The sequence below is a fragment of the Oncorhynchus mykiss genome, chromosome 17, assembly GCF_057628025.1.
Source record: "Oncorhynchus mykiss isolate SJ-2025 chromosome 17, ASM5762802v1, whole genome shotgun sequence".
Taxonomy (NCBI): Eukaryota; Metazoa; Chordata; class Actinopteri; order Salmoniformes; family Salmonidae; genus Oncorhynchus; species Oncorhynchus mykiss.
The window spans coordinates 3,555,281-3,580,798 of NC_143038.1; the positions used below are offsets into that span (position 1 = coordinate 3,555,281).

Sequence of the window (25,518 nt, forward strand, 5' to 3'; positions counted from 1 at the left end):
AGTTCCTAGGGCTTCCAGACTTTAGAAAGCGTTTCAGGCTGGTTCTTGGAAAAATAGCCGGAAATTGTATTTTTTGTAGGTGGCTCCCATTTTGGGTGTAGTGTTTTCAGTGTCTGCAATTTCACCGGAAGGTGTAGAAATGGGACGCTAACGTCCCAACTAATCCGCAAGCAGTTAAGGCCCTTAAAAAAGAAAATGGTACGCATAAATGTAAAAACCCTACATTCAATGTATCGTTAGTGACAATTCGGTCAATTTATTGACTGATGGGGGTTTTGTATTTCATACCCATCATAGAACGTAAACTATCATTGGTCTCTGGGTACAATATGCCAATACTTAATTGAAGCAGAATGTAATGTTCTCTTGGGCTGAGATGTTACATACTTGTTTGTCTGTGTTGTAACTTGGGGTGTTTTGCTGCTCGGAGGTGGAGAAGCAGTCTGTGAGTTTCCAGAGCCGGGACGAGGCCTCTTTCTCGGGATGACTGAGCCATGGGAAGGGCCTAGAACTGCATATGGATCTCTCCTTTCCCAGTCCTTCCATCATACAACCTAGCAAAGCCTTTCACCATCTCGCTTCCTTCTCATGCTTCCCTAAGATAGAGAAAAGAGGAAGCCCTTTGTTTTAAATGTTTCCAAGTTGGTCTTCATAACTTTCCACTGGCTGCAATAGGGTAGCTAACATTATCTAGCTAGCAACCACCACAGAATGTTTAAACCTACCCCCAAAGGGCTCTACAGAGCTACCATTTCAGGGGCATAAGCTCCTAAATATTTAGTTGTGCTGCCTGAAATTATAACTTGGGAGCACAGTGCCCCTAAAAAACAGAATCCAGGTAATAATTGTTGACATGATTTCTTCGCTGTCCCACAGCCGCAGTAGTATGCAAACATGTGGTGGCACAGAAAGGAAAAGGTAGCTTCTTCAGGAGATGAGCTTCAAAACTAGCTAGGATTCATGTATTTATTATTTTAGTCATTTAGCACACTTATCTCGAGCAGCTTATAGGAGCAATTAGCATTAAGTGCTCATATTTTTCACCAAGTCAGCTTGGGGATTCGAACCAGCAACCTTTCGGTTACTGCCCCAACACTCTTAACCACTAGGCTACCTGCCACCTTTATATATGCCTACTGTAGGCTCTTAAAAATCTTCTAGGTTTATTCAATTACAATAAACCCTGTATTTTTGCTGGCAAGTCTTATCAATGAAAGGGCAATCTGCAATTACTTCACTCATGCTGCCAAACATACCCTTGTAAAACTGACCATCCTACCAATCCTCGACTTTGGCGATGTCATTTACAAAATAGCCTCCAATACCCTACTCAACAAATTGGATGCAGTCTATCACAGTGCAATCCGTTTTGTCACCAAAGCCCCATATACTACCCACCATTGCGACCTGTACGCTCTCGTTGGCTGGCCCTCGCTTCATACTCGTCGCCAAACCCACTGGCTCCATGTCATCTACAAGACCCTGCTAGGTAAAGTCCCCCCTTATCTCAGCTCGCTGGTCACCATAGCATCTCCCACCTGTAGCACACGCTCCAGCAGGTATATCTCTCTAGTCACCCCCAAAACCAATTCTTTCTTTGGCCGCCTCTCTTTCCAGTTCTCTGCTGCCAATGACTGGAACGAGCTACAAAAATCTGAAACTGGAAACACTTATCTCCCTCACTAGCTTTAAGCACCAACTGTCAGAGCAGCTCACAGATTACTGCACCTGTACATAGCCCACCTATAATTTAGCCCAAACAACTACCTCTTTCCCAACTGTATTTCATTTATTTATTTTGCTCCTTTGCACCCCATTATTTTTATTTCTACTTTGCACATTCTTCCATTGCAAAACTACCATTCCAGTGTTTTACTTGCTATATTGTATTTACCTTGCCACCATGGCCTTTTTTGCCTTTACCTCCCTTCTCACCTCATTTGCTCACATTGTATATAGACTTGTTTATACTGTATTATTGACTGTATGTTTGTTTTACTCCATGTGTAACTCTGTGTCGTTGTATCTGTCGAACTGCTTTGCTTTATCTTGGCCAGGTCGCAATTGTAAATGAGAACTTGTTCTCAACTTGCCTACCTGGTTAAATAAAGGTAAATAAATAAATAAAAATTACTACAAATGTTGGGACATAAATAAATTATAAACCCATTGATTCCTGAAGAGTATAACTTAAACTGCCCAGCGAGCTTAGTTTAACTGTCATAACCCATCAGAATCCAAAATATGTTTCCCCCATGTTTGTAAACAAAGTAAATGTAAACAAAACACTATAGCCTCAAACATGGTTACAACTGTACTTTTATATCATGATGGTCGGTCTGTGAATTTAAGTGTGGTTACATTTCCCACACCCCAATCCCTCAACCTTTTACCGAAACAGTAGCGGGAAACCTGCTTAGTTATTGTTTGAACTGTGGATTACCGCTTGAATACCTCATATGTTTATTTGTGTGTTTGGGAGCACGTGTGGAAAATGTCAGCATAGAGCAACAAGCAAATTGTTAACTGCAGCGTTTAGCCGATTAAACTCAACGTTTTAAATCGTGGAGTTGAGTTGCCTATGCAGTTGTGACATGCTAGTGTGGATTTACTGTTTAGCTATATCCGTGCCATTAAACTAAATGCGTGTTCCCGTTTGCTATGTTAATGACCAACTGTCCTCATAATTCACTGGTTCATTTTAGTGGTGAAACGAGGAGTGTACCTAGCTAACAGGACTGTTTGCGTAAACCAATCTCAGTGTTTGGTTAGCAGCTAACCAGAGTGAGTTAGCTAACGTTACATGGATTCGCTTGAAAGTAGTTACAAAAACGACACAACCCAAACGACATAGCTTCCTCTCTAAATACCATTCTGGCAATTCCTCATAACATTACCTTGACAAATGACAGGAATTCTCTCCAATAAGAGTACCGTTAAAGTTAGCTAGCCTAGGTTGGTTAGGTAGCCAGCTAATGCTAACTGACGATTGTTTGTTGAGACAGCACCTGCTACATACTGCTTAGTAGCAGGTACAAGGGTAACGTCATGCTATATCAACTAACAGTCAACGTATTTGAATGGGGTATTTATCTAGATAACTGGTTATTTCTTACCGGACTTGAGAGCTAGCTAGCTACTTTACTTAATTTCTTCTCATCATATCCCTCCGCGTTATCCGTCTACCTAGCAACCAAACGTTTTTTTTAACATACATTTGCCATAAACGATTCCACCACTGTCGCAATTGCACACAAAGCACCCAACTGGTTTCAAGTGTCCTTGCCACTGAGCCTATCGTCATATCCCTGCTAGCTGGTTATCAAATTCCTCAAAACGAAACTTACCATAATTACAACAGTATGCTGATCGAATTTGTAGCCATTTTAATGTAAAATAACCTGTAATGGAATACATAATTTGCTTAACGAAGGCAATGCACATGTTCTCTCTATTCTGGAACGTCCGTCAATTTTAAATCGTGTAATGTTCCCACTTTTCTAGTGGGAAATTGGTTTAGCAAATCGAAACATTTGTTTGTGTACACAAGGTTTATTTATTACACAACTCGTTTATAATTTCTTAGAACTTGTAACGGTGCACCGAATGACGAATAAAGTGAACCCCGTTGTCTACGCTCACAGTCTTCCAGGAAATATAACTTGATTGGTTGAAATGCCTATACTTTGCGTCATCCTCTCAATCCACCAATGGTGTGCTGTAAACGCGGGGATGTAATTGTTTGGATTTGGGTAGAAGGGCAGTTTATTTCCTGATAGTGTTTTGCTATCTATGTTATTGATCTACTGTTTGCTATGTAGGTAATATTACATTTTCTTAGCTATCAGCGTCCAGGTAAGCATTCTGCCTTATATTTTACTCTCTGAAAGTCGGAAATCTTCACTGTCGTGTAACAGTTTATATGTTATTCACGTAACGGTTGTGATGTCGCTAAACTAGCTAGTTAACTAGCCAAAATGTTGCTAGATAAAGTAACTGAATAATTATCTGATCAAACTGGACATGCCAACGGGCTGTAAAAAAACATAGCTATCAAGTGTCTAACGTTATGTAGCTAACCCTACTGGGCTAACTGTTGTGTCAACATGCATGCAAGCATCATGCATTCCATTGTATGGTTAATTGGTCTCCATAGCTAGCTAGCTAGCTAGACAAACAAGGGCCTGCCTCAACATGACCAGTGCCATGTTCCTTCTTTACTTTAGATGTTTTACTAGGTTTTGTGAAACCATAGAGTCCGCTGTAACGTTAGACATGGGGGAGCCCAAGACGCCCAAATTTGGGTCCATAGAAGAAGAACTGAGTTTCTGGAAGGAGCAGTCAGACAAACACCAGCAAAGGTAAGGAATTCTACCAATGGTTGGTAGCTCGCAGCCGAACTGGTTGGCCTAGATGTGTGGATAATGGATAGAAGTGAAACAATCTGAATATGTATCTCTGAAGTTGTCCGTAAGTGTATATCTAGGAAGTTTATCATATATCAATCCTAAACGGTCATGGCTAGAAGGGATCCAGCTTAACGTCAAAAGTGTGTTTTTTTGTGTGTGTGTTTAGCTAACTCTAAACCTTTTCCTTACTTTAAGCAATTTCTCCTAACCTGCTGTGTAAGTTCTCCTAACGTGCTACGAAAAGTCAAATCTGATGTTAATTTGACAAAAGCTGGATCCCTTCTAGCCATGACCATCCTAACTTCACCCTGTAACAGAGGAAAAAATTGAATCTAATCCTAGATCAGAATTCAGTGGCGATTTCCTTCTACATAGTTTAGCTATGAAGGTTAGACGTGTTTGTGTCCAGGGCTGAGGAGGCACAGGAGGAGTTGCAGGAGTTCCAGCAAATGAGTAGGGACTATGAGGCGGAGCTGGAGATAGAGCTGAAGCAGTGTGAAGCACGGAACAGAGAACTACTGTCCAACAACAACCGGTTACGCATGGAACTGGAGAACATCCAGGTTAGAACCTAGAACACCTGTATTGTCAAGGCCAACACTACTCATATTCTGTAGTCTTGCATTGCATCACCACGTCATATTATCTCGTATACTCTGCATCCCATCACGTAAAGTTTGGGCTCCATATTCTGTATGTTTTGGTAGACTTCAAAGCGCCTTCTGTGTCTTGAGTTGTCTAGTAGTACACACACGGTCACACTAGATCATAGCCACCATCACCAGAGGCCCTGTGTGTTCATTACCACGGAGCATCTGACTTCTGAGCAACTATTTATACTGCTGAGTCCAGAGGGAAGGTTAAAGTCATTGAATACTTGATTGTGCTAAAAGCCTTCATTTCTGGGGACAGTCAAGGACAAGCCTGTGAAGGGGGAACATAATCTAAGGCCAGAAATGAACAGCAGACATGCATCAAAAAGAAGTGTTCTGTGTTTTTGCAGGAGAAGTACGAGGCACAGCACTCTGAAGCGTTTAGGCAGATCTCATTGTTGGAGGGAGACCTGGAAGAGACCACAGCGGTCAAGGACCAACTCCAGAAGTACATCAGAGAGCTGGAGCAGTCCAACGACGACCTGGAGAGGGCCAAGAGGTCAGTCTGGACACTTTGACCTCGACTTGGTTGTTATTATTGTGGCGTAATGACACTGACCGTTGTTATGTTGATGAGGGACTTTCAATAACTATGTAAAAAAAAGCCTGTCTCTGCTGGGTTGTCATTGTATTGTAACTCTGAAGTGTCTGTCTGACACTTCTTTATCCAATCACCCTAATGAGATTGGTGTGTGTCTTGCCAATGTGTCCAGCCAATGTGTACCCATTTTGTCACAAACTTCATAGGCCTTCACAGATTCAACCATGTCTGTCCTTCCACTCACCCTGGAGGTTAGGATGTAATTTAAGACGTAACCATAGTAACTGACTGACCAATGTCCTGTCTTGCAGGGCGACCATCATGTCCCTGGAGGACTTTGAGCAGAGGATGAACCACGTGATCGAAAGGAACGCCTTCCTGGAGAGTGAGCTTGACGAAAAGGAAAACCTTCTGGAGTCTGTCCAGAGACTAAAGGATGAGGCCAGAGGTTTGTGTGTGTAAGGGGGGGGGGGGTACAGAGGTCAGTGTGTTTCTCTGTGTGTGAGAGAGAGAAGCCAGAGGTGAGTCAGTGGAACAAGAAACTCAAAAAGGTTTTCATTTCATGTTCTAATCAAGAACAGCTGATTTTGCCAGATTTAGTTACCAGTTTCAAAAATATGTGCAATTTGATAGTTGACTGACATTGTAATATCAGGATGATCCAGCCTTGCCCATTGTATTCCTCAAAAAGTAAGCAGAGCAAATGTGAGATTGAGTTTGGCATTATGTGTAGAATTTACAGGAATAAAAGTCCTGGCTCAAGTCCCGTACTGTTTATTAATGGTCTTCAAGCTTATATATCATCATATTCATGATGGGGGTCATCTTAAGATATATACTGTAATTGTATTTGTGGATTAATTCACCTTTACCCAGTGCCTTTTATGAAGGTTTTTGATTACGGGAGAAAAACGCAATAAAAAAACATTCATGAAAGACATCAGTTAAAAGTAAATTCATCCACAAATACGAATATCATTTTACATGTACAGTATCTTAAATGATCACGTTTTCATGAATTTGATATATAAGCTTGATGCCTGTTCAAAAACATGATCCAGGAAGTAGGTGGGACTTCCATTGCGTATTGGTGATTACTTGTATTGACTTTTTCTATATTTGTACTGTAGTATCAATGTCACAAATGTCCTCAGTATTGAGATCTGATCTGTTGTCTCTTCTCTCTCTGTGTTGGGCAGATTTACGACAGGAGCTAGCTGTACAGCAGGTCCAGGAGCGACGCCCCCCCAGTAGCCTCTCTAAAGAGAAAGACAGGACCGAATCATCGTCACGCTCCACCATACTGACAACCCCCTCCAAACCACTTGGTACATTCCCAGCAACCCCAGCCTCAAGCATCCGTCGAGGTGGGTGAGACCAATGGTAGCTGTGTTGTGGGTTAAACTGTAATAATGACTTTTTCCTCATTTTAAAATATAATTTAATGGTGGAATGCTAGTTAATCCCTTAGTCAAAGACAGTACAGTATGAAGATATAGGCAAAAAATGCCTTTCTAATAGAAATCCCCAATCACACTTGTAGGCGATGCCATGGCGACGTTGACTAGCTAAGCCCGTGCGTAGAAACACGTCATCGGGTTTAACGGCGCGTGAGCAGGCCGTCAAATCAATGGCAATCCTTCGATATAAAGTTATTTTTGACGAAAATGAAAACGATACATTTTCACCAGGTTGGAATAATAACATGTTCAACTACTTAAGATACTGGCTCGAATCATGGTTGTGCATTTAGATTCAGAAAAAGTACAACTAAAGAAGAAGTTGCCACCAAACCCTGGCCTGGTTTGTTTTGCGATGTTGCCCTCTGGCTTTAAAAACTCTGTGCTTTAGTAGCTGTAGTTTGATGTTGTGATATGTGCTAAATGTAATGTGTTTTGTGTTTAGGGGATAACCTAACAGGAACTCCCCTGAGTACGTCGGCTCGCATATCTGCACTCAACATCGTCGGGGAGCTCCTAAGAAAAGTTGGGGTAAGAAACAGTGTAGGACCTATGCATTTAATACCACCCTCATATCACCAGGAACCTTCAATGATGTATAGAATAAAATAGAACTCTAATTTAATGACTTAAAGGAAAACTCCATACAAAAACAATATTGTTTGGGAATTTTCATTTTTAACACATCTCCATTTCTGTGTCTATGATGATCTCAGACTGTAATAGAACTTATTTCCCCTCTTGGATGCTGTAGAACCTGGAGTCCAAGTTGGCGTCTTGTCGAGACTTCGTATACGACACGTCACCGAAAAGACCGTCTCTTCCGTCGTGTCCTGGTACCCCCTCTGCTATAGAGGGAGGCACAGAGATCCAGGCCTGTAGCATGAGCCCTCCACACTACGACAGGTAAATGGGTCACAATGAGAAAATCACATATTTCTGAAAATCATATACAGTGGGGCAAAAAAAGTATTTAGTCAGCCACCAATAATTGCAAATTATGGTGGAAAATAAGTATTTGGTCACCTATAAACAAGCAAGATTTCTGGCTCTCACAGACCTGTAACTTCTTCTTTAAGAGGCTCCTCTGTCCTCCACTCGTTACCTGTATTAATGGCACCTGTTTGAACTTGTTATCAGTATAAAAGACACCTGTCCACAACCTCAAACAGTCACACTCCAAACTCCACTAGGGCCAAGACCAAAGAGCTGTCAAAGGACACCAGAAACAAAATTGTAGACCTGCACCAGGCTGGGAAGACTGAATCTGCAATAGGTAAGCAGCTTGGTTTGAAGAAATCAACTGTGGAAGCAATTATTAGGAAATGGAAGACATACAAGACCACTGATAATCTCCCTCGATCTGGGGCTCCACGCAAGATCTCACCCCGTGGGGTCAAAATGATGACAAGAACGGTGAGCAAAATTCCCAGAACCACACGGGGGGACCTAGTGAATGACCTGCAGAGAGCTGGGACCAAAGTAACAAAGCCTACCATCAGTAACACACTACACTGCCAGGGACTCAAATCCTGCAGTGCCATGAAGTTTGCTAGAGAGCATTTGGATGATCCAGAAGAAGATTGGGAGAATGTCATATGGTCAGATGAAACCAAAATATACATTTTTGTTAAACTCAACTCGTCTTGTTTGGAGGACAAAGAATGCTGAGTTGCATCCAAAGAACACCGTACCTACTGTGAAGCATGGCGGTGGAAACATCATGCTTTGGGGCTGTTTTTCTGCAAAGGGACCAGGACGACTGATACGTGTAAAGGAAAGAATGAATGGGGCCATGTATCGTGAGATTTTGAGTGAAAACCTCCTTCCATCAGCAAGGGCATTGAAGATGAAACGTGGCTGGGTCTTTCGGCATGACAATGATCCCAAACACACCGCCCGGGCAACGAAGGAGTGGCTTCGTAAAAAGCATTTCAAGGTCCTGGAGTGGCCTAGCCAGTCTCCAGATCTCAACCCCATAGAAAATCTTTGGAAGGAGTTGAAAGTCCGTGTTGTCCAGCAACAGCCCCAAAGCATCACTGCTCTAGAGGAGATCTGCATGGAGGAATGGGCCAAAATACCAGCAACAGTGTGTGAAAACCTTGTGAAGACTTACAGAAAACGTTTGACCTCTGTCATTGCCAACAAAGGGTATATAACAAAGTATTGAGAAACTTTTGTTATTGACCAAATACTTATTTTCTACCATAATTTGCAAATAAATTCATAAAAAATCCTACAATGTGATTTTCTGGATTTTGTTTTCTAATTTTGTCTGTCATAGTTGAAGTGTACCTATGATAAATTACAGGCCTCATCTTTTTAAGTAGGAGATCTTGCACAATTGGTGGCTGACTAAATACTTTTTTGCCCCACTGTGTGTGTGTGTGTGTGTGTGTGTGTATATATATGTATATATTTTCTTTTGATATATATATTTTTATTTCTGTCTCGTTGTGTGTATCTAGATTCAGCTTACTTAGTAGTAGTATTTATTAGGATTCCCAATTAGCTGCTGCCGAGGCAGTGGACACTTCCTGGGATCCAAACAGAAATCAAAACAACAAATTAAATGCATAATATACACTGAGTATACCAAACATTAGGAACACCTTCTGTACCCCCCGCCCTCAGAACAGCCTCAATTCGTTGGGGCATGGCACACATACACAATCCATGTCTCAAAGGTTAAAGTTTTTTTTTTTAAAAGCCATCTCCCCCTTCATCTACACTGATTGAAGTGGATTTAGCCAGTGACATCAAAAAGGATCATAGCTTTCACCTGGTCAGTCTGTCATGGAAACAGGTGTTCATGTTTTGTATACTCGGTGTACATGGCACAACATTTAGCAGATGCTCCCATCCAGGGTGACCCACAGCAAGTGCATTCAACTCAAGATAGCCAGACATCTGGACTAAAAAGTACTTTACTCTCCATTTAGATTTATACTGGTCTTAGAAATCAACTAAGAGGGGGGAGGATGTTCAGCTGGTGGTGTAGTGACAACTAATGAACATGAACTGGGTGGGATCTGTTGTTCTGGTTCCTGTTGCTCATAACATTGTCTGATCTACATTAAAATTAACTTGTTGATTTACATGTTACTCATCATGGTAGACGTTCTGTCTTTCAGTTTGGTGAAGCGGTTAGAGTTTGGACCTGCGCCTCCTCGGGGGATCTCCTCCCACGGCACCCAGTCACCATCAGGGGGAGTCAAGATCCTGCTATGAAACGAGGGCCTCCCCTGTCCCCCTCCCCACACCAGACTGTACTACCCATCAGTAGGGCTTTAAACTGTGTCCCCCTCTCACTACACTATCAGCTGAACATCCTCCCCCCTCAGTCAGACTATGAACCAGGAAGCTGCTCCCTCTATCAACTTATTTGCTGCATGGACTCTGAGAAGAACCACTGAGTCATGATGCTACGCTTCAGTTTTATTTTATTAATTAATAATAGAAGTGAGGATTCCTTGACCCCGCTGCATGTCCTCCTGCTGATCCCTTGACCCCTGAACCCAAGTCCTGCAATGGCAACACCAACCCTGCTACTAACCCCCCCCTTATCCCACACCTGGTCCTCCTTGTACCCACGTTCTGATTGGACTCCATCTTGGATTCTTGGTGTGCCAACTGTAGCAGAAGAGTGAAGTTGGTCAATAGTTGGTGCTGTTAGCCTTTAGCATTGCTGCCTTTTAGCAATATATCACCACCACATGTAAGTTTTGCCTAGTCGTGATTCCTTTCTGTATGTCTAACTCTGATATGTCCGTTCGTAGCTAAGCCACATGTGCTTATAGAGGCTATACATGTAAAGTGTCGGAGATGGTAAGTTAGGCTAGCTTTACCTTTTGGAGAATGTGTATTATTCCTTTCTTTGTGCTGGGTTGTCAGTCTAAAAGCTAAGGATGGTCTGAAGTTTATGGGTACTACTACTTTACAGGTCAATGTTTGAGTTAAAAGCAATGGTTTATTCATGTACGAAGATACTTTCTTTTAAAGGTCTTCTACCTGGTAACTTGAAGTATTATGTGAGAAATGCACAGACTAGCTAGCCTATACCCTGTCATGCATTTGCAGAATCTTTTATAAGGTAGGCAAGATATAGGAACAGAGAATGTACATTGAGTTTAAACTTCTGAAAATCTCAAATGTAGTCTAGGTCTTTGGCAAAAACATTTGTTGCCATTTCTTCAGTGTTTAAGTTTGAGATTCTCTCCATTTTTTTTTTTTTAGGGGGTACCACTGCACTGCATAGAATCTATATTAGATCTTTCCAATAGGAAGTGGCCTAAAGACAGCTTTGGTTCAGTTTGAGCAGGTCAGTCGACCCAGAATTCCTGTCAAAAGACTGATCTTATATCAGATTAGGGAGTTATCAAAGATGGCAATAATAGATTTTACAGAATAGGGTTTCGAGAAAGCACAGTTCATACTATATTTCCAAAACCATTATGGATGATGCCTTGGTTACACTGTTAATGCTGGACATGTGAATTCTTTACGCACTGTTTAAAAGAGAATGTTTTAGCCTTGTGTCTTTCCAATGAGGATCGATAGTCCAATATCAAGGACATATGACACTAGGGCATGTTACTACTCAATGACGTTTGTACTTACTAACAATGTGGAAATATCGTTGGTTTATATTGGTTCCATCCATGTGCTTTATCCAATTCCCCTGTCATGTTCATGATGGAGTTGGTTAGAACACACAGATTTGAGACCAGGATAATGTCTACAAAACAACTGTTACAGCAGCTGTTCTTATGGAAGTACTCTGCTGTTGTGTGTGAACTAAGGACCAGGAAGTACAGTTTGTAGAGCTTATTTTACAACTGTACATGCAACCGTTTGTGGGTGTTACTAACTTCTGTCTGGATTTACATTGAAATGTATGCACCTGAGGTGCTCTACCTTTTGACCTGTTGGTTTGCAATCCTTTTTGTATCAAAATGAAAACATAAAATGAACATTCTAAACATGCTTTTGACAATATCATTCAGGATGTGGAGAAAGATATATAGTACATGAATACGGTTACTTTTTCACTTATTTATTGTGCAGGTGGTTCCACATTTTATAGATTTGAAGAAGTGGCATGTAAACGTCAATTGAGTAAAAACAAGACAGAACATTGTTGTAAAGGTGACCAGTGGCGGGAATAACATATTTGGTGAATATGCATCTGGACATACACAAAATGGCCCTGATGGTATGACACGATTCCTGCTGATGATATTCTACTTGGCAAGGTACACAACTGAAAAAGTACCTGTCTTGTTGATACTACGTGTGTATTAGACTTTAGGAACAAGAAAAGTCTGATAGGAATATGTAGGTGAAAGGGGTGACTGGTTTTGGTTTCTAGAAGTAGGAAGGTGTTCTGCTACCCATACTTGACAGTCAGAAAAATATTCAAAGTATGAAATATATATGGTCGATTCACTGTCCTTACCATAGACTACAGAACAGTTGCTATGGTTGCAACCATGCACCAATATTGGGGCAGCAATTCTGAATACAAACAAAATACATTTGGACTACATCAGTTTTTTTTAGCTGGGTGGGTATACCATTTGTCATAGTATACATTGACCTTCTATAACGATCTTAAAAGTTAACAGCAGTGTAGAAGACGGGACAAGTCATGATGTCATAGAAATAGAATTACATGACTGCTAGATGTATAAATCTAGAAATACAATGTGATGCCTATAATTAATTAGGATTTAAAGTGACGAATAGTAACACCTGGATTTATCCTTCCAGATGAAAGGAGAATAAGGAACAACATGTAACCTACATACCTTCGAGGGGTACAACATTATGCTAAGGAAGTATCGTAGGGACAAGTAATTCAGTGCAGTACAAAACAGTGTAGCAAAAGAACAAATCACACTAACATCCCAGGCACTAAAATTAAACAAAATTAATTATTACGCCTTTGTCTCTTATGCCTCCATTTTGTCTGTTTTGAATTGTGAAAAGCCTTATGTGCTCTGAACGAGAAGGCAGTCGATATGTGACTGATATAGAGAATCATATTTGGAAGTGATATGAAAGAAAAAGGTTGAAGTCACTTGTGTGTTCTTTGGTAAAGCGGGTCTGTCTGGCACCTAATACAGAGTCTGATTGGTTGGATGCTTGTAATACTGAATTTAAATTGGATGGTTTTGGGCTCTTCTACTCAACAGACTTTGTTCCGTTGTAGTCCCCCTGTGAATCTCCGTCTTCTTCTGACGCGTCATCGATTACCCCTCTCCGGGCACTGCCCCCGACACGGCGCGGTGCGCTGCTGAAAGAGGGCTCGGTCCCGCGCCTGAAACGCAGACCGACAGACAGCACCGATGCAAGACACACAGACACAGGACACACAGACACAGGACACACAGATGAGACGAGCTATGGGCAAGACCAGTCTAGGTTGTCCTGAGGTTACCGGGAAATGTTGGACTTTTTGCTCCCATGGTCTGCGTCTGTATATCACTCTGCCTTTATCCACCTTTCTGTTTTAACAAGGTAAAATGGATGTCTAACAATACCTACCAGACAGGTTGTGATCGTCACTGTTAATAAAGTATTGACATCCTATTGCAATAATAGTCCCACTTGAAACAATGCACAACTTAAAGGCTTTATATAGCCTACATAAATACTTCACAAATCATCTGTGAGCGTATGTCATAATATAAGTGGTATAAATATTTGGCAATTCACCCTACTCTGGTTGTCACGCCACCCTTTATAGAGTATGACATGCTTATAGATTTATGAAGCCTTAATGTAGTTCTTATGAGGCCTTTGCATGTTATATATAAAGCCTTTATAAGTTGTGCTTCGTTCAAAGTGGAACCACAATGGTCTATTAAGTTCAAACTGCATCCTTTCATGAAACTTGTCTATTATGTTTTGTTAGGCTTGAGTAAAAAAAAAAAAAAAAAAAAAACACTCGTGTTGAACACGAGGAAGATTAAATGGCATCGCTGAAATGCAGAATGAGTGAGATGTTATAGTAACAGTAGGCACGCTGCACACCGGCCGGTTATATCTTTAACTCATTTGACTCCTGTCTAGACGAACACTAGTCTGGTCCCAAAACTGTTTGTGCTGTATTGTCAACTCCGATGGTCACCGGAGACCATAGGATTTGGCAAGACAGCACAAACAGATCTGGAACCAGGCTAGACAGACACAGAGAAATGAGTTTGGTTTAGGGCAACTAAACCAAGCATGGAGAAAAATATGGTCACCAGTAGTAGAAAGACCACAACGGACGTGCAATACACTTTTCTTGCACTGTTTCAGACTATGAGCTCGACCAGAGGAGCTCCATTGAAGATATTGACCGATAAACCATATTTCACTCTTTCAGGCGGAGAAATGGCACAGTCAGTTGGACAAGAGTGCATGGGGGTAAGTTATGGAAAGTTAAAATGAAAATGGTGATAAACTTTGAGCGCAGAGGTACCTGCTACGTTACTCCTTGGGTTCTGGGATTGGGTTGCCTCTGCAATAAAGATTCGAGAAAGGCTTTGATTTCCAGAGGACTCACCATGGTGTTGGAAACAGATATACTGTAGTACAGTGTTCAAATTGTTATCTGCAAGCCCCAAAAGGGCACTTTATGCTCATTTGCCCATTGGGAGAAGATTTAATTGTGGTTGGCGAATGGTTGATTGTGTGACATGTCAGTGTGCTTGCTGTAAATCTACTCAGTGTTATATATTGGACCTGCCTTGATTTGGGGTGGTTATCCTTTTCTATCGAGTGATTTGAGCACAGTGAAACTACAGTACACAGGAGAAGTCAGGAGCAGGGACTCTTGCCAAAGACACCGCCCTGACTCTGGGGTCATGGGTCACACTGTACCTGAGTTTACTCTTGAGGGAGTTGACCTCGCGGCTCATGGCATCGTTAGCCTCGGTGGACTCATCCAGCTCCCTCTGCAGCTTCCTGCGGGCAGCCGTGATGCGCTGAGACTCCTCCTCCGACTCCTCCAGCTGGCGCTTCAGCTGCTTCATCCGCGTGTTGCCCTTTTCTGCCTGGGGACGAGAGGGGGAGAGGAGTAAGGTGTGTGTGTGGGGGGGGGGGTTCATAAGAGTGTCGTAACACTGCCAGAGTGTCGTAACACTGCCATGAGCAGATAGGAAGAAGAGGGTGTTCATAAGACTGGTGTCAGCATGACACAACAGCATACCTGTTCCTTGTACTGTTCGGCCTGTTTCCTCTCGTCCTCCACCTGGATCATCAGATCTTTCAGCTTTTTGTCCTTCTGGCGCAGGCCCTTGGCTACGGCCTGCTTGTCTCTGCTCTCTTGCTCCACCTGCTCCTCCAACTGAGCCACCTTGGCCTCCAGGGCGGTGATGGATGACTTGAACTTGGACTTGACCTGTTCAGAGATGAAAGAAACCGATACCCCACAATTTAACGTTACACTACACGCCCACTAAGATGGACCGGAAAGTAGGGATACTTAATATTTTCTCAATGGGGAGCAACCTTAGTAAATCTACTATCTCTGACCTGGTTCTCCATCTCCTGCAGCTTGGCCTTTAGGTCCTTGTTCTGCCTCTCCATCTGCTGCCGGGCGCTCTCATTCTTCTGGGAGGTGGTGCGCTCGGTCTGCAGCTCATTGTTCAGCTGGTCCACCTGAGTATGAAGAGTGGTCAAGATGTGGTCACGCTGGGAGTTCAAAACTTGGTCACTGAGGGTTAAAGGTATGGTCAATGTACGTCCAAGAGTTGGTCAATGTGTGTCTAAGAGGTGGTCAATGAGGGTTGAAATTGTAGTCAATGAGGGTTCAAAGCATGGTTGATAAAAGGTCAAGTTGTGGTTCTAGTGCAGGGCTGCCCAACCCGCTTCCTGGAGATTTCCTTATTTTTTTTTAATTTCACCTTTATTTAACCAGGTAGGTTGAGAACAAGTTCTCATTTACAACTGCGACCTGGCCAAGATAAAGCAAAGCAGTGTGACACAAACAACAGGGTTCCATATGGAATAAACAAATGTACAGTCAATAACACAATAGAAAAAAGTCTTTATACAGTATCTGCAAATGGCGTGAGGTGGTAAGGCAATAAATAGGCCATAGTAGCAAAGTAATTACAATTTAGCAAATGAACACTGGAGTGATAGATGTGCAGATGATGTGCAAGTAGAAATACTGGTGTGTAAAATATCAAAAAAGTAAATACAAAGAATATGGGGATGAGGTAGGTAGATTTGATGGGCAATTTACAGATGGGCTGTGTACAGCTGCAGCGATCGGTAAGATGCTCAAGATAGCTCATGTTTAAAGTTAGTGAGGGAGATAAAGTCTCCAACTTCAGCGATTTATGCAATTCGTTCCAGTCATTGGCAGCAAAGAACTGGAAGGAAAGATCTACTGTCCTGTAGGTTCAGTCCAACCCTAATTTAGCATATCTGATTCAGCAATTGAAGGTCTTGTTGAGCAGCTAATTAGTTGAATCAGGTGTGTTAAATTAGGGTTGGACTGAACCTACAGGACAGTAGATCTCCAGGAAGGAGGGTTGGACAGCCCTGTTCTAGTGTGTTTAAGGTGTGGTCACAGTGTGTTTCAGGTCGTTAGGAGGAGGGGTCCTGCCAGTCTAACCTGTTGAGTGCTCTTCCTCAATCTGTCGTTGAGAATCTCCATGTTACTGCTCTCTTCCTCCAGCTCCTCCTCCAGCTGGGAGATCTTAGCCTCCAGCCGACGCTTTTCATCAGACAGGGCTGACCTGGAAACAGCACACAGGAAACAGTCAGTCACACAATGAATGCTCCCCTACATTACCACACAATGTTTCAGTTGCACAATGCTCCACTACACCACCACCTAATGCTGCGTTCAATTCACCGTTTCCAATTCATTCCACTTATTTGACTGTGGAAAATTGTGAAATACAAGAGGCATTATAATGCTGTTAACATCACATTAATTTAGTAAAGGTTCTACTTACTTTCCAGAGGTGTTGCTGGCTAGTTCGTCGGACAGCTCGTCCCGCTCAGCCTCTGCTTGTTTCCGTGCCCTCTCAGCAGCAGCCAGCTCCTACACACACACACACACAATAGCACTCTGGTCAAAAGTAGTGCACTATATAGGAAATAGTGTCATTTCACACTTTGCCATACTATCTACAGTGAGCCAGGCTGCGTTACCTCCTGAATCTGCATGAGCTCAGCCTCCAGACTCTTGGCCTTCCTCTCGCTCTCCTTGGCCGTACCCAGCACCTCTTCTCTGGCTGCACGGGCATCTTCCAGTTCCCTCTGGAAGTCCTTCATCTGGGCCTGGAGATGGAATGACATAGTTACATTATGAGGCATCAGAAGGCTTTCATAATGCTTTATAAGGTGTGATGGGTTCCAACTTCTAAACTTGAAATATGAAAAATTCTTGTTCATGGTACTGAGGGAGAGAGGGGAATGCAGAACGGTTACATTCTGTCAGAACATGTTATTGATAGACATCAGGTATCCTATGGAAAGGAGAAAGGCTACAGTCTGGTACAAGTCAAGAGGACAGCCGTGAGTTGGGGAGGAGTGAGGAATTTGGGCCGAGGTCAGGTCAGATGAAGTGAGAAAGAACATGCATCACTAAAGTCCCGTCTAGCAACAGAGATGTATTGGCTGTCCAGATGTGTAAAGGAGGGGACTCAGCATAGGAGGAAGGCTTAAATACCAGTGCTTGTGTAAATAGGTCTTTGTCCTTTCAGCTGTCTAACCAATTGGGTGAATAAACTTGGTTAGAGCTTTTCATAGTTGTCCATTAGTTTTACTCTGTTTATTTAGAACCTAACAGGTGTTATGTCAAAGCCATAGCCAAACCTCACACTGGCTGGATTCATTTTACACCATGAATGTCAGTTACATAAGGCTACATAAGACATGCTACATATGACTAAATAAGGAATAGGCTGTCGTACTGCTACATAAACACAACAGTATCACTGTAAGGTAATGTGTTACAGTATCGTTGTTCGCTCCAACTCACCTGGATCTTGCGCAGCTGTTTGATGGCCTCATCGCGTCCCTTGTTTGACATCTCAATCTGTCCCTCCAGGTCCTTCATGTCTCCCTCCAGCTTCTTCTTGGCTGCTGCCGCCGTGGCTCTCTGCTTCCTCTCGTCCTCTAGCTCCGTCTCCAACTCACGCACCTGGGGAGCACACATACAGAAAGCAATGGTTGAGCACAAGCTCAATTCAGCAACATTTGTTGCTGTGTATGTGTGTCAGCTCAAGAGTGGCTTGAACACCCTGGAGAGTTAATCCCATGAACCTACTACTCTTCTGTGTAACAAAATGGTGGCTTTTCCTCTTTAGTTTTTCCTTCTTTCCCTACCTGCTTTATGAGCTGTCTCTTCTTCTCCTCTCCCATCTCGTCACGTCCCACCAGGTCCCTGTCGAACTGGGCCTTCAGGGCCTGCATGTTGACCTCCAGACGCAGCTTGGCGTCCTCTGCAGCCTGCAGCTCGTCCTCCAGCTCCTCCAGCTGGGTCTTCATCTCCTCCACCTGGGCCTCCAGCCCACGCTTCCCCTTCTCCAACTCATGGACCTACGGATGGGATGGAGGGGTGGGTGGGTGAGAAAAGGTTGTGGACATGCCTGCCACCTATTGGTGGTTTAAGAATATTGCCATTAAAAAAAACCTAGTTCTGGATTCAAAATCAGGCTCAATCTAGGACTAGGCTTTATCGGTATCTGGCCCATAGATTCCAGAGAAGTTGGTTGTCCACACTCACACTCTTGCCCACGTCGTCCTTAGAGCTGACCAGGTCTTCCATCTCAGTCCTCAGGGACTTGTTGGCTCTCTCCAGCTCCTCCCTGCTCTCCTGGGCCTCCTCCAGAGCACGGGCCAGAGACAGGGCCTTGGTCTCCTTCTCCCTGGCCTCTGCCTCAGCACGGTCCCTCTCATCAGCGTACTTACTGGAGATGGTCTTCTCCTCGGCCAACATCTGGAAGAAAGAGTGAAGTGGAGAAGATAAGTTCAGATGGCTTTCAAGTCCACATAAATTTGAATTCACTTACACGGCAGAGAAAGTAGTTAAAGAGAAGTCTTTTTTGTTGTTGCATGATTTAAGTAAATGTTTTCTCCTTATTTACATTCTCCTACACCCTGTTGATCTTTAACATAACATGCATCACAATTGCCCTTTGATTAGTGTCAGCATTTGGATATGTCTGTTGTACCAGCAGGCAAAACCGGTTGGTATTGTGTCATTTCCACCCCTATAATGTTATGTCGACCAGTTTTGTAGTTGGTTGGTTGACTGACCTGGTCGAACTTCTTCTGCTTCTTCTCCAGGTTGGAGACGATGGTCCTCTGGTTGTCCAGGTCCATGAGGATGTCCTCTAGCTCCTGCTGCAGACGGTTCTTGGTCTTCTCCAGCTTGTCGTAGGCAGAGGCCTTCTCCTCGAACTGGGTGTTGGACGCTTCCAGGTCTCTCTGAAGACGCTTCTTGCTCTCCTCCAGGAGCTCATTGTTGCCGGCCATTTCTTCAAGCTTCTTCTTGGAGTCTGACAGCTGATGATACAAGGAAAATAGTGTAAACAAGTGTATGAATGTACTTTCTTCACGTTTTCATTATTTGTTCATTTAACTGTTATTTTACCAGGTTAGTTGACTGAGAACACCTTCATTTCCAGCGAGTCTTCATTTTAAGTGGATGCTGTATTTGACTGTCCCAATACAGTAACTCCGAATGACCACTACAATCTCTTGTTTTGGGAACATAACGCACAGGAAATGTCCACTTGAAATGGTAACAAGATGGATCTCTTCACATGCAGCATCCATCTCAATGAGGTTTTACCGTTTGACTCCGGTCTCTGACCCTGTGTGTGAACTCTGACCTGTATGTTGAGGGTGGACACGTGTCTCTCCACGTTCCTCTTGGCCTCCACCTCCTCCTCCAGCTGTTCCTGCAGACTGTTGCGATCGTCCTCCATCTGACGCAGCTTCGTGGAGAACTGCAGCTTCTGACGGGTCTCCTCAGCCAGCAGCTCCTGAGGAGGGCAGAGACAAAATCAAAGTTCAGTATCAAACACCAAACAATGAGCAATAAGTGCTACATACAGGATATCATAAACCAGTATTGAACCACACAGAGCAGTTATGGTGAGTCATTTTGGTAATTTCTCACTTAAAATATACTTACAATGAAATGTTAGCTTGCATGAATATGCAGTACAGAATAAACAGGATGAATTGTGTGTGTACTTGTGTGTCTTGGACTTGGGCACTGAGGGTGGAGACATCTTTGCTCAGCTTGATGTTCTTCCCCTCAGCTTCATTCAGGAGGTTGGTGACACTCTCTAGTTCAATCTGTGTAGAGAAAGAGATGGGATATTAGTCAGTATCTCATCTAGCTAGTGAATCTTGTCTTCTATTTGTAATGGACTATTTAATCCAGTCATCTATTGCATTGTGTGTCATTATACATAACGAATATCATTCTACAAAGAATAGGGTCCCTGTGTGGGTCTATGGGTGTTCCAGCAGGTCCACATTTTTTATGAATTATGGCCATATGGGCTCTGTGTGATGATGTCATCATTGTGCGACCCCTCATCGTCGTCACTCACAGTGATCTTGGAGCAGCGCTCTCCCAGCTCGCCCTTCTGCTTCTCGCTGTCGGTGAAGCGCGCCTGCAGCTCGTTCAGCTGACCTTCGACCTTCCTCTTCTTGTTCTCCACGTCCTGTTTGGCCGTGGTCAGGGAGCGCACCTCCACCGTCAGCTCCGACGTCTCCTTCTCCAGGGCCTGCTTGGCCTTGTCCAGGTTCGACTTCACCTGGGGGACACAGAGAGGAAGGGGATTCAACCAGTCAATGGAAATACTGTATAATGTAGGTAGGCCCACACAGCATCTAATACATATGGATTTTTCCGTATCTTGAAACCAGAGTGCTTATACACAGAGCTTCCATAATAGAAAGGTAAAATGTATCCTGTTCTGTGGAAGATGGATTCATGCACACATTAAGTTCATATGCTTCAGAATGTAGTCAGTTAGTCACATCAAATCTGGCCAGTGAGATGATGCTAAACAATCAGATACAGAACTTTGGGCACTTGTAGTGTAGCTACATTTCCTTACCCGTTTGGACTGCTCCAGCTGCTCTGTGAGCTCCTCTACAGCCTGGGTGTGTTTCTGTCTCATCTCCTGCACCTGGGCCTCGTGGGTCCGACCTTCATCATCCATGGCCTTCTTCAACAGGTTCACCTCCTGTTCTCTCTTCGCCCTGCAGAGATGAGAGGATGGATGTTGGTGAAAGAATAAATGGATGGATAGATGATGAATTGCATGAGTGATTGAATAGACCAAGTATTACCTTAAACTGTATGAATATACAGACAAATGACCAAAATGGCTATGTTCCAATGTCCATACTAGCATTCACTAAGAATATATTGCTTCATACTAAGTGGTATGCCGGTGTGGATATTGGAACAGAGCCACTGCCTAGTATTTGTACTCACCGAAGCTCCTGCTGGGTAGCGGTGCTGTCAAGTGTATCCTCCAGCTCAGACTTGAGGGCCTCCAGCTCCTCTCCCAGGTCCCTCCTGGCCTTCTCAGTCTTGTTCCTGGCCTGGCGCTCTGAGTCCAGGTCCTCCTGAAGGTCTGAGATGTGGCCCTCCAGCTCCCGGATCTTCTTTAGGGCATTGTTCTTCTGGGCCATCTCGTCCTCTAGCCTAGGGGAAAAAGGTGAACATTGATGAAAATTGAGGAACATTGTTTATACATTGTTAATACGTTGTTTGTGGATGATTTCAAGATAAAACGTATCACTAATAAAAGGCATATTCTGAGCTGATGCTAATATCAATAGATGGCACTGTTACATTTGGTGCTGTGTTTTAGAGGTCATATACAAGTGTAATGTGGACTTTATCATAGTATCATGTGAGGATCTATAAAACAACTGAAGGGGGCTCAAAAGGAAAGAATAATGAAAAGTGACAAAATTACTAAAAATAAATAGCAAAATCCAGTGTTTGTTGCCCACCTGGCCAGAGCAGCCTGTAGCTCCTCCTCCTTCTTAGCCAGCTGGGCTTTGAGCTCAGCGATCTGGGCCAGCAGGTCGGCTATCTGCTCCTGGAGGTCGTTAGACTCCGCCTCCAGCTTACGCTTTGCTTTGTCCAGCTCCTGCCGACCCTTCTCCTCCTTCTTCAGACGGACTAGAGGACAAAAGATAAAGAAATATATGGAAGGTTACTCTATGGCTGAAGATGTGTGTAGTGGCTGAATAGCTTCAATATGTTCTTCAGACAAACTTAAGGACACCACAGATTGTTTACGATATAGGATGCTCCTTTATGGATATGGCTAGTTTTTCCTGGTCAGGTCACATGTCAGGAAAACCCCCAAAGCCACTATTTGTAAGGACAAAGATGTGCATTGTTGCTTGATAACTGAATAGGTGTGGTATCCATTGAGAGTGGTTTATTTGATGTCTGGATGGGGTAAAAGATTGATACGAACCCTCAAGTTCAGAGATCATCGACTCGTGTTTGTTCTTGAGCTTGGTCAGGTTTTTGGACTTCTCTTCCTCCTCTGCCAGGTTGGAGCTGAAATCTGCTAGCCTCTCCTCCATTAGTTTCCTCTCCTAAAAAACAGGGTACACATGGAAAACAAACTGGTAAACACACAGTGTAAATCCTAAACGTCATACCCCAGCTTTCATCCAATGCCGATTGAGTGGACAAATGTAAAACAGGATCAACTGTCATTATCAAATCTTCATTGGAATCATGGGCCTAGAGACTGCTTATTTTATGATGCTTGAGACATATGGTAATTGACACACTAGTCTCTCTTGATAGACGAAAACACTCAAATGTTCCTTTAATGGCCCATAGCCTTGACAATACGTCTCATATGACGCCTGAGACATGGTACTATAACTGACCTTTAACAGTTTGGTGTTGTGGTCCTCCATCACTAAGACATCGTCCTCTAACTTCTTGATCTTGCCTTCACATGCTACCTTCTCCAGCTGCAGCTTCTGACGGGCATCCTCCTCCTCCTCCAGATGTTCCTCCAGGTCCTAAACACAAACCAAGAAGAACTGAACTGCCAGACTTAGGATTCAAACCAGCAACCCTCTAACCTACCGCCATGACTTAACATGACTGGCACAAGTCTAAGCAACACACACCCCGAACTCTAAAATACAAAGTCAAGGTGAAAGACACAGAAGGAAAGAAAAAGGTCAAACAAACCTGCATCTGTTGCTGCATCTTTTTCTTGTCCACCTGCAGGGCCTGAGCGCGGTCTTCCTCCTCTTCCAACCTGGCCTCCATTTCATGGAGGATCTCCTCCAGCTCCTGCTTTTTAGCGGCCAGACGCACCCTCATCTCCTCCGCCTCTGCATACAGCTCGGTCTCAGCCTGCAGCTGCTCCTGCAGTGCGTTCCTCTCCTCCATAATCTGGATAGAAGAGGAGCCAGAGAAAAAGCAAAGATCTTAATAGAAAGAAAAGTGTAGGGGGCCCAACACACAACCCTGTGGTACACCAAACTTTTGAGTTAAGAAGTGTTATGAAATAAATACATTATGTAAATGCCAATACTTTTTTTGAGGCAATGAAAGTGGTGAAAAGGGTTACAATAGTAATTTCATTCAAGCAAATATCTGTTCCTGGTGAATGAACCCTATACATACTGTTGTGTGTTTCAGGGTGATCTCCTTCAGCTCTGATTCGTACTTCACTGCAGACTCCTTGGCCTTCTGCAGCTCCTCGTCCTTCAGGCCCATCTCCTCCTCCTGGCGGGTCACTTGCAACAGAGGCTTGACCTGCAGGTCAGAACGACGTGACTTGGTCAACACTGCATCCACCACCAAAGTCTAAATCTGATGTCCTTGGTAGGACAGACATCCATCCTACTTCCTAAGTAGGACAGACATCAATTAATGGAGTGAGTTGAATAGTTCATGTTGAAACTCTACCTTGGTGAAGAGTCTCCACCACTGCCAGTTTCTGAGTTTGAGGTAGGCAGCACAGTTCCTCTGAATCACCTTCATGGCCATCAGTTGCTGCTGTCTCTTAGCAAAGGCCCTGTTAGAACACAGGAGCGGAACCAACATTGACCATTGTAATGTAGCATTTATTTGCTCATAAAAGCCGTTTGCACTGATTCAGTTTCAATTGTGGACTGTGCTAACAGCATACATAGTGGAACTTTCGGAACCAGAATCAGAAAAAGTCTGTCCTGGAAACGTTATATTGCGACGTACCCTGAACTTTCCCTAACATTTAGGGGACGTTCCCAGGACAAAATGTTAGCTGGGTAGAATTGATATATATAGACGGAGGGCTTTATTGTATTAAAGCAGTGTCAACACTGAGGCCATTGCTCACTTTCTGGCCAGGAAACCTCTAGCCTGGGACTGGAAGGCGATAATGACCACCGTAATCTTCAGATCTCTCTCCTCCTCGAGCTGGGCCAACACGCCGGTACGGAAGAAAATCTTACTCTGACCAATCCGGTACAAGTTGGGGTCCAGATCCAGGTGCTTAATCTACAGAACCAGGAAATGGGACAGAAAAGGAATGTGAGAAAAGGGGAATTAAGCTTGGTATGTGGCAGAGTTGGTACCAGTTGGTTTCTATCTTGGTACTTGGTGTCTTGGTAGAATTCCAGAGAAGAGAATATGTTTTTATAGACTTGATATGATAAATTTCCTGATGCTAAGGTTTGGAAATGGCTCCACTTTCTTACCATGAGACCACAAGCCTGTTTGCCATCCATGAATCCCTTGGGGATAGCACTAGCCGCCAGGATCTCGTAACTGTAGAGTGAAAATATTGAGACAGAGACATGTCTGATGATTTAAGAGAAATGTTTACCACAGGCTGTGTTTGATACATGCCAATGTTGAATGAACTGGATAGTAGGCAATAGTATAGCCTGGTTAAACCAGACTGAACGGTGAAACCATGGTGAGTGACAGTGTCCAGGCTGGTTTAACCAGGCTAAGGTAACAGATTCTTCCATTCCAGTCTACTCACCGCTGACGGAACTCCTGGAAGAGGATTCGGTTGGGGAACCCTTGCCGGCAGATACGGATGCCCTCCAACACACCGTTGCACTTCAGCTGATCCAAGACCAGATGGGCGTCCAGTTTCCCCGCCTGAGGACAACGGATCAGGATATAGGATTAATGAATATGATCACATTTGCTTTACATATTGTATACAAAACATCATAAATTTGTTACAAATACCCAAGCATAGCAAACACTAAAGTAAGGGCGAGATTATTTACGGCTCCTTACCTTAAGAATAGAAATAAGTACATAAAGTCATTCTTTAGATTTGTTCTAAAAAGTTTAAAAGGTTGAAAGTGAAAAAGTAGAAAAAGCAGTTGAAGAAAATACTTAACACTCCTTCATAACTGGGGGAGAAACACTTTATTCCATTCAAATGTCCTAAATTACCTTTATCAGGCAAACA

The 25,518-nt window shown here is 43.3% G+C and overlaps 3 protein-coding genes across 22 annotated transcripts in view; 1 reads left to right on the plus strand and 2 right to left on the minus strand.

Annotated features, from left to right (window-relative positions):
• Positions 1 to 3,636, minus strand: part of LOC110493497 (meiosis regulator and mRNA stability factor 1) — a 23,619-nt gene extending 19,983 nt beyond the window's left edge. For 7 of the 16 annotated variants that reach the window (XM_036949400.2, XM_036949398.2, XM_090204544.1 and 4 more), the window contains exons 1-2: positions 3,117 to 3,296; positions 388 to 596 (exon numbers count right to left, since the gene is read on the minus strand). In XM_036949400.2, coding sequence (XP_036805295.2) covers positions 388 to 549 — 162 coding nt within the window. In that variant the 5' untranslated portion in view covers positions 550 to 596; positions 3,117 to 3,296. Of the gene's footprint in view, positions 1 to 387; positions 597 to 2,897; positions 3,297 to 3,347 lie in introns of those variants that run through there. The other 9 variants (XM_090204545.1, XM_090204541.1, XM_090204542.1 and 6 more) reach the window with 4 other exon arrangements.
• LOC110493499 (nuclear distribution protein nudE homolog 1) lies at positions 3,629 to 12,049 on the plus strand. Of its 2 annotated transcripts, XM_021567804.3 has the most exons (9): positions 3,702 to 3,855; positions 4,227 to 4,361; positions 4,819 to 4,972; positions 5,413 to 5,561; positions 5,915 to 6,051; positions 6,803 to 6,970; positions 7,509 to 7,594; positions 7,818 to 7,969; positions 10,198 to 12,049. In XM_021567804.3, exons 2-9 carry the CDS (start codon positions 4,276 to 4,278, stop codon positions 10,292 to 10,294), a joined length of 1,029 nt encoding a protein of 342 aa, XP_021423479.3. In that variant the 5' UTR covers positions 3,702 to 3,855; positions 4,227 to 4,275; the 3' UTR covers positions 10,295 to 12,049. The 2 variants fall into 2 exon arrangements, with proteins under 2 accessions (XP_021423478.3, XP_021423479.3); XM_021567803.3 differs by having other exon boundaries at positions 3,629 to 4,361.
• A 54-nt stretch (positions 12,050 to 12,103) lies between these two features.
• The window catches only part of LOC110493498 (myosin-11), a 38,891-nt gene continuing 25,476 nt past the window's right edge, over positions 12,104 to 25,518 (minus strand). For 2 of the 4 annotated variants that reach the window (XM_090204537.1, XM_090204536.1), the window contains 26 exons: positions 25,075 to 25,196; positions 24,785 to 24,854; positions 24,424 to 24,584; positions 24,012 to 24,120; positions 23,727 to 23,858; positions 23,286 to 23,492; positions 22,973 to 23,110; positions 22,546 to 22,669; positions 22,070 to 22,241; positions 21,543 to 21,755; positions 21,160 to 21,304; positions 20,647 to 20,853; positions 20,282 to 20,386; positions 19,915 to 20,067; positions 19,337 to 19,585; positions 18,804 to 19,016; positions 18,404 to 18,616; positions 18,057 to 18,218; positions 17,225 to 17,353; positions 17,026 to 17,114; positions 16,680 to 16,803; positions 15,590 to 15,715; positions 15,264 to 15,455; positions 14,936 to 15,108; positions 14,535 to 14,573; positions 12,104 to 13,385 (listed from right to left, as the gene is read on the minus strand). In XM_090204537.1, the coding sequence (XP_090060663.1) occupies positions 14,543 to 14,573; positions 14,936 to 15,108; positions 15,264 to 15,455; positions 15,590 to 15,715; positions 16,680 to 16,803; positions 17,026 to 17,114; positions 17,225 to 17,353; positions 18,057 to 18,218; positions 18,404 to 18,616; positions 18,804 to 19,016; positions 19,337 to 19,585; positions 19,915 to 20,067; positions 20,282 to 20,386; positions 20,647 to 20,853; positions 21,160 to 21,304; positions 21,543 to 21,755; positions 22,070 to 22,241; positions 22,546 to 22,669; positions 22,973 to 23,110; positions 23,286 to 23,492; positions 23,727 to 23,858; positions 24,012 to 24,120; positions 24,424 to 24,584; positions 24,785 to 24,854; positions 25,075 to 25,196 (3,759 nt within the window). In that variant the 3' untranslated portion in view covers positions 12,104 to 13,385; positions 14,535 to 14,542. The remainder of the gene's footprint in view (positions 13,386 to 14,534; positions 14,574 to 14,935; positions 15,109 to 15,263; positions 15,456 to 15,589; positions 15,716 to 16,679; positions 16,804 to 17,025; positions 17,115 to 17,224; positions 17,354 to 18,056; positions 18,219 to 18,403; positions 18,617 to 18,803; positions 19,017 to 19,336; positions 19,586 to 19,914; positions 20,068 to 20,281; positions 20,387 to 20,646; positions 20,854 to 21,159; positions 21,305 to 21,542; positions 21,756 to 22,069; positions 22,242 to 22,545; positions 22,670 to 22,972; positions 23,111 to 23,285; positions 23,493 to 23,726; positions 23,859 to 24,011; positions 24,121 to 24,423; positions 24,585 to 24,784; positions 24,855 to 25,074; positions 25,197 to 25,518) is intronic. The other 2 variants (XM_090204535.1, XM_090204534.1) reach the window with 1 other exon arrangement.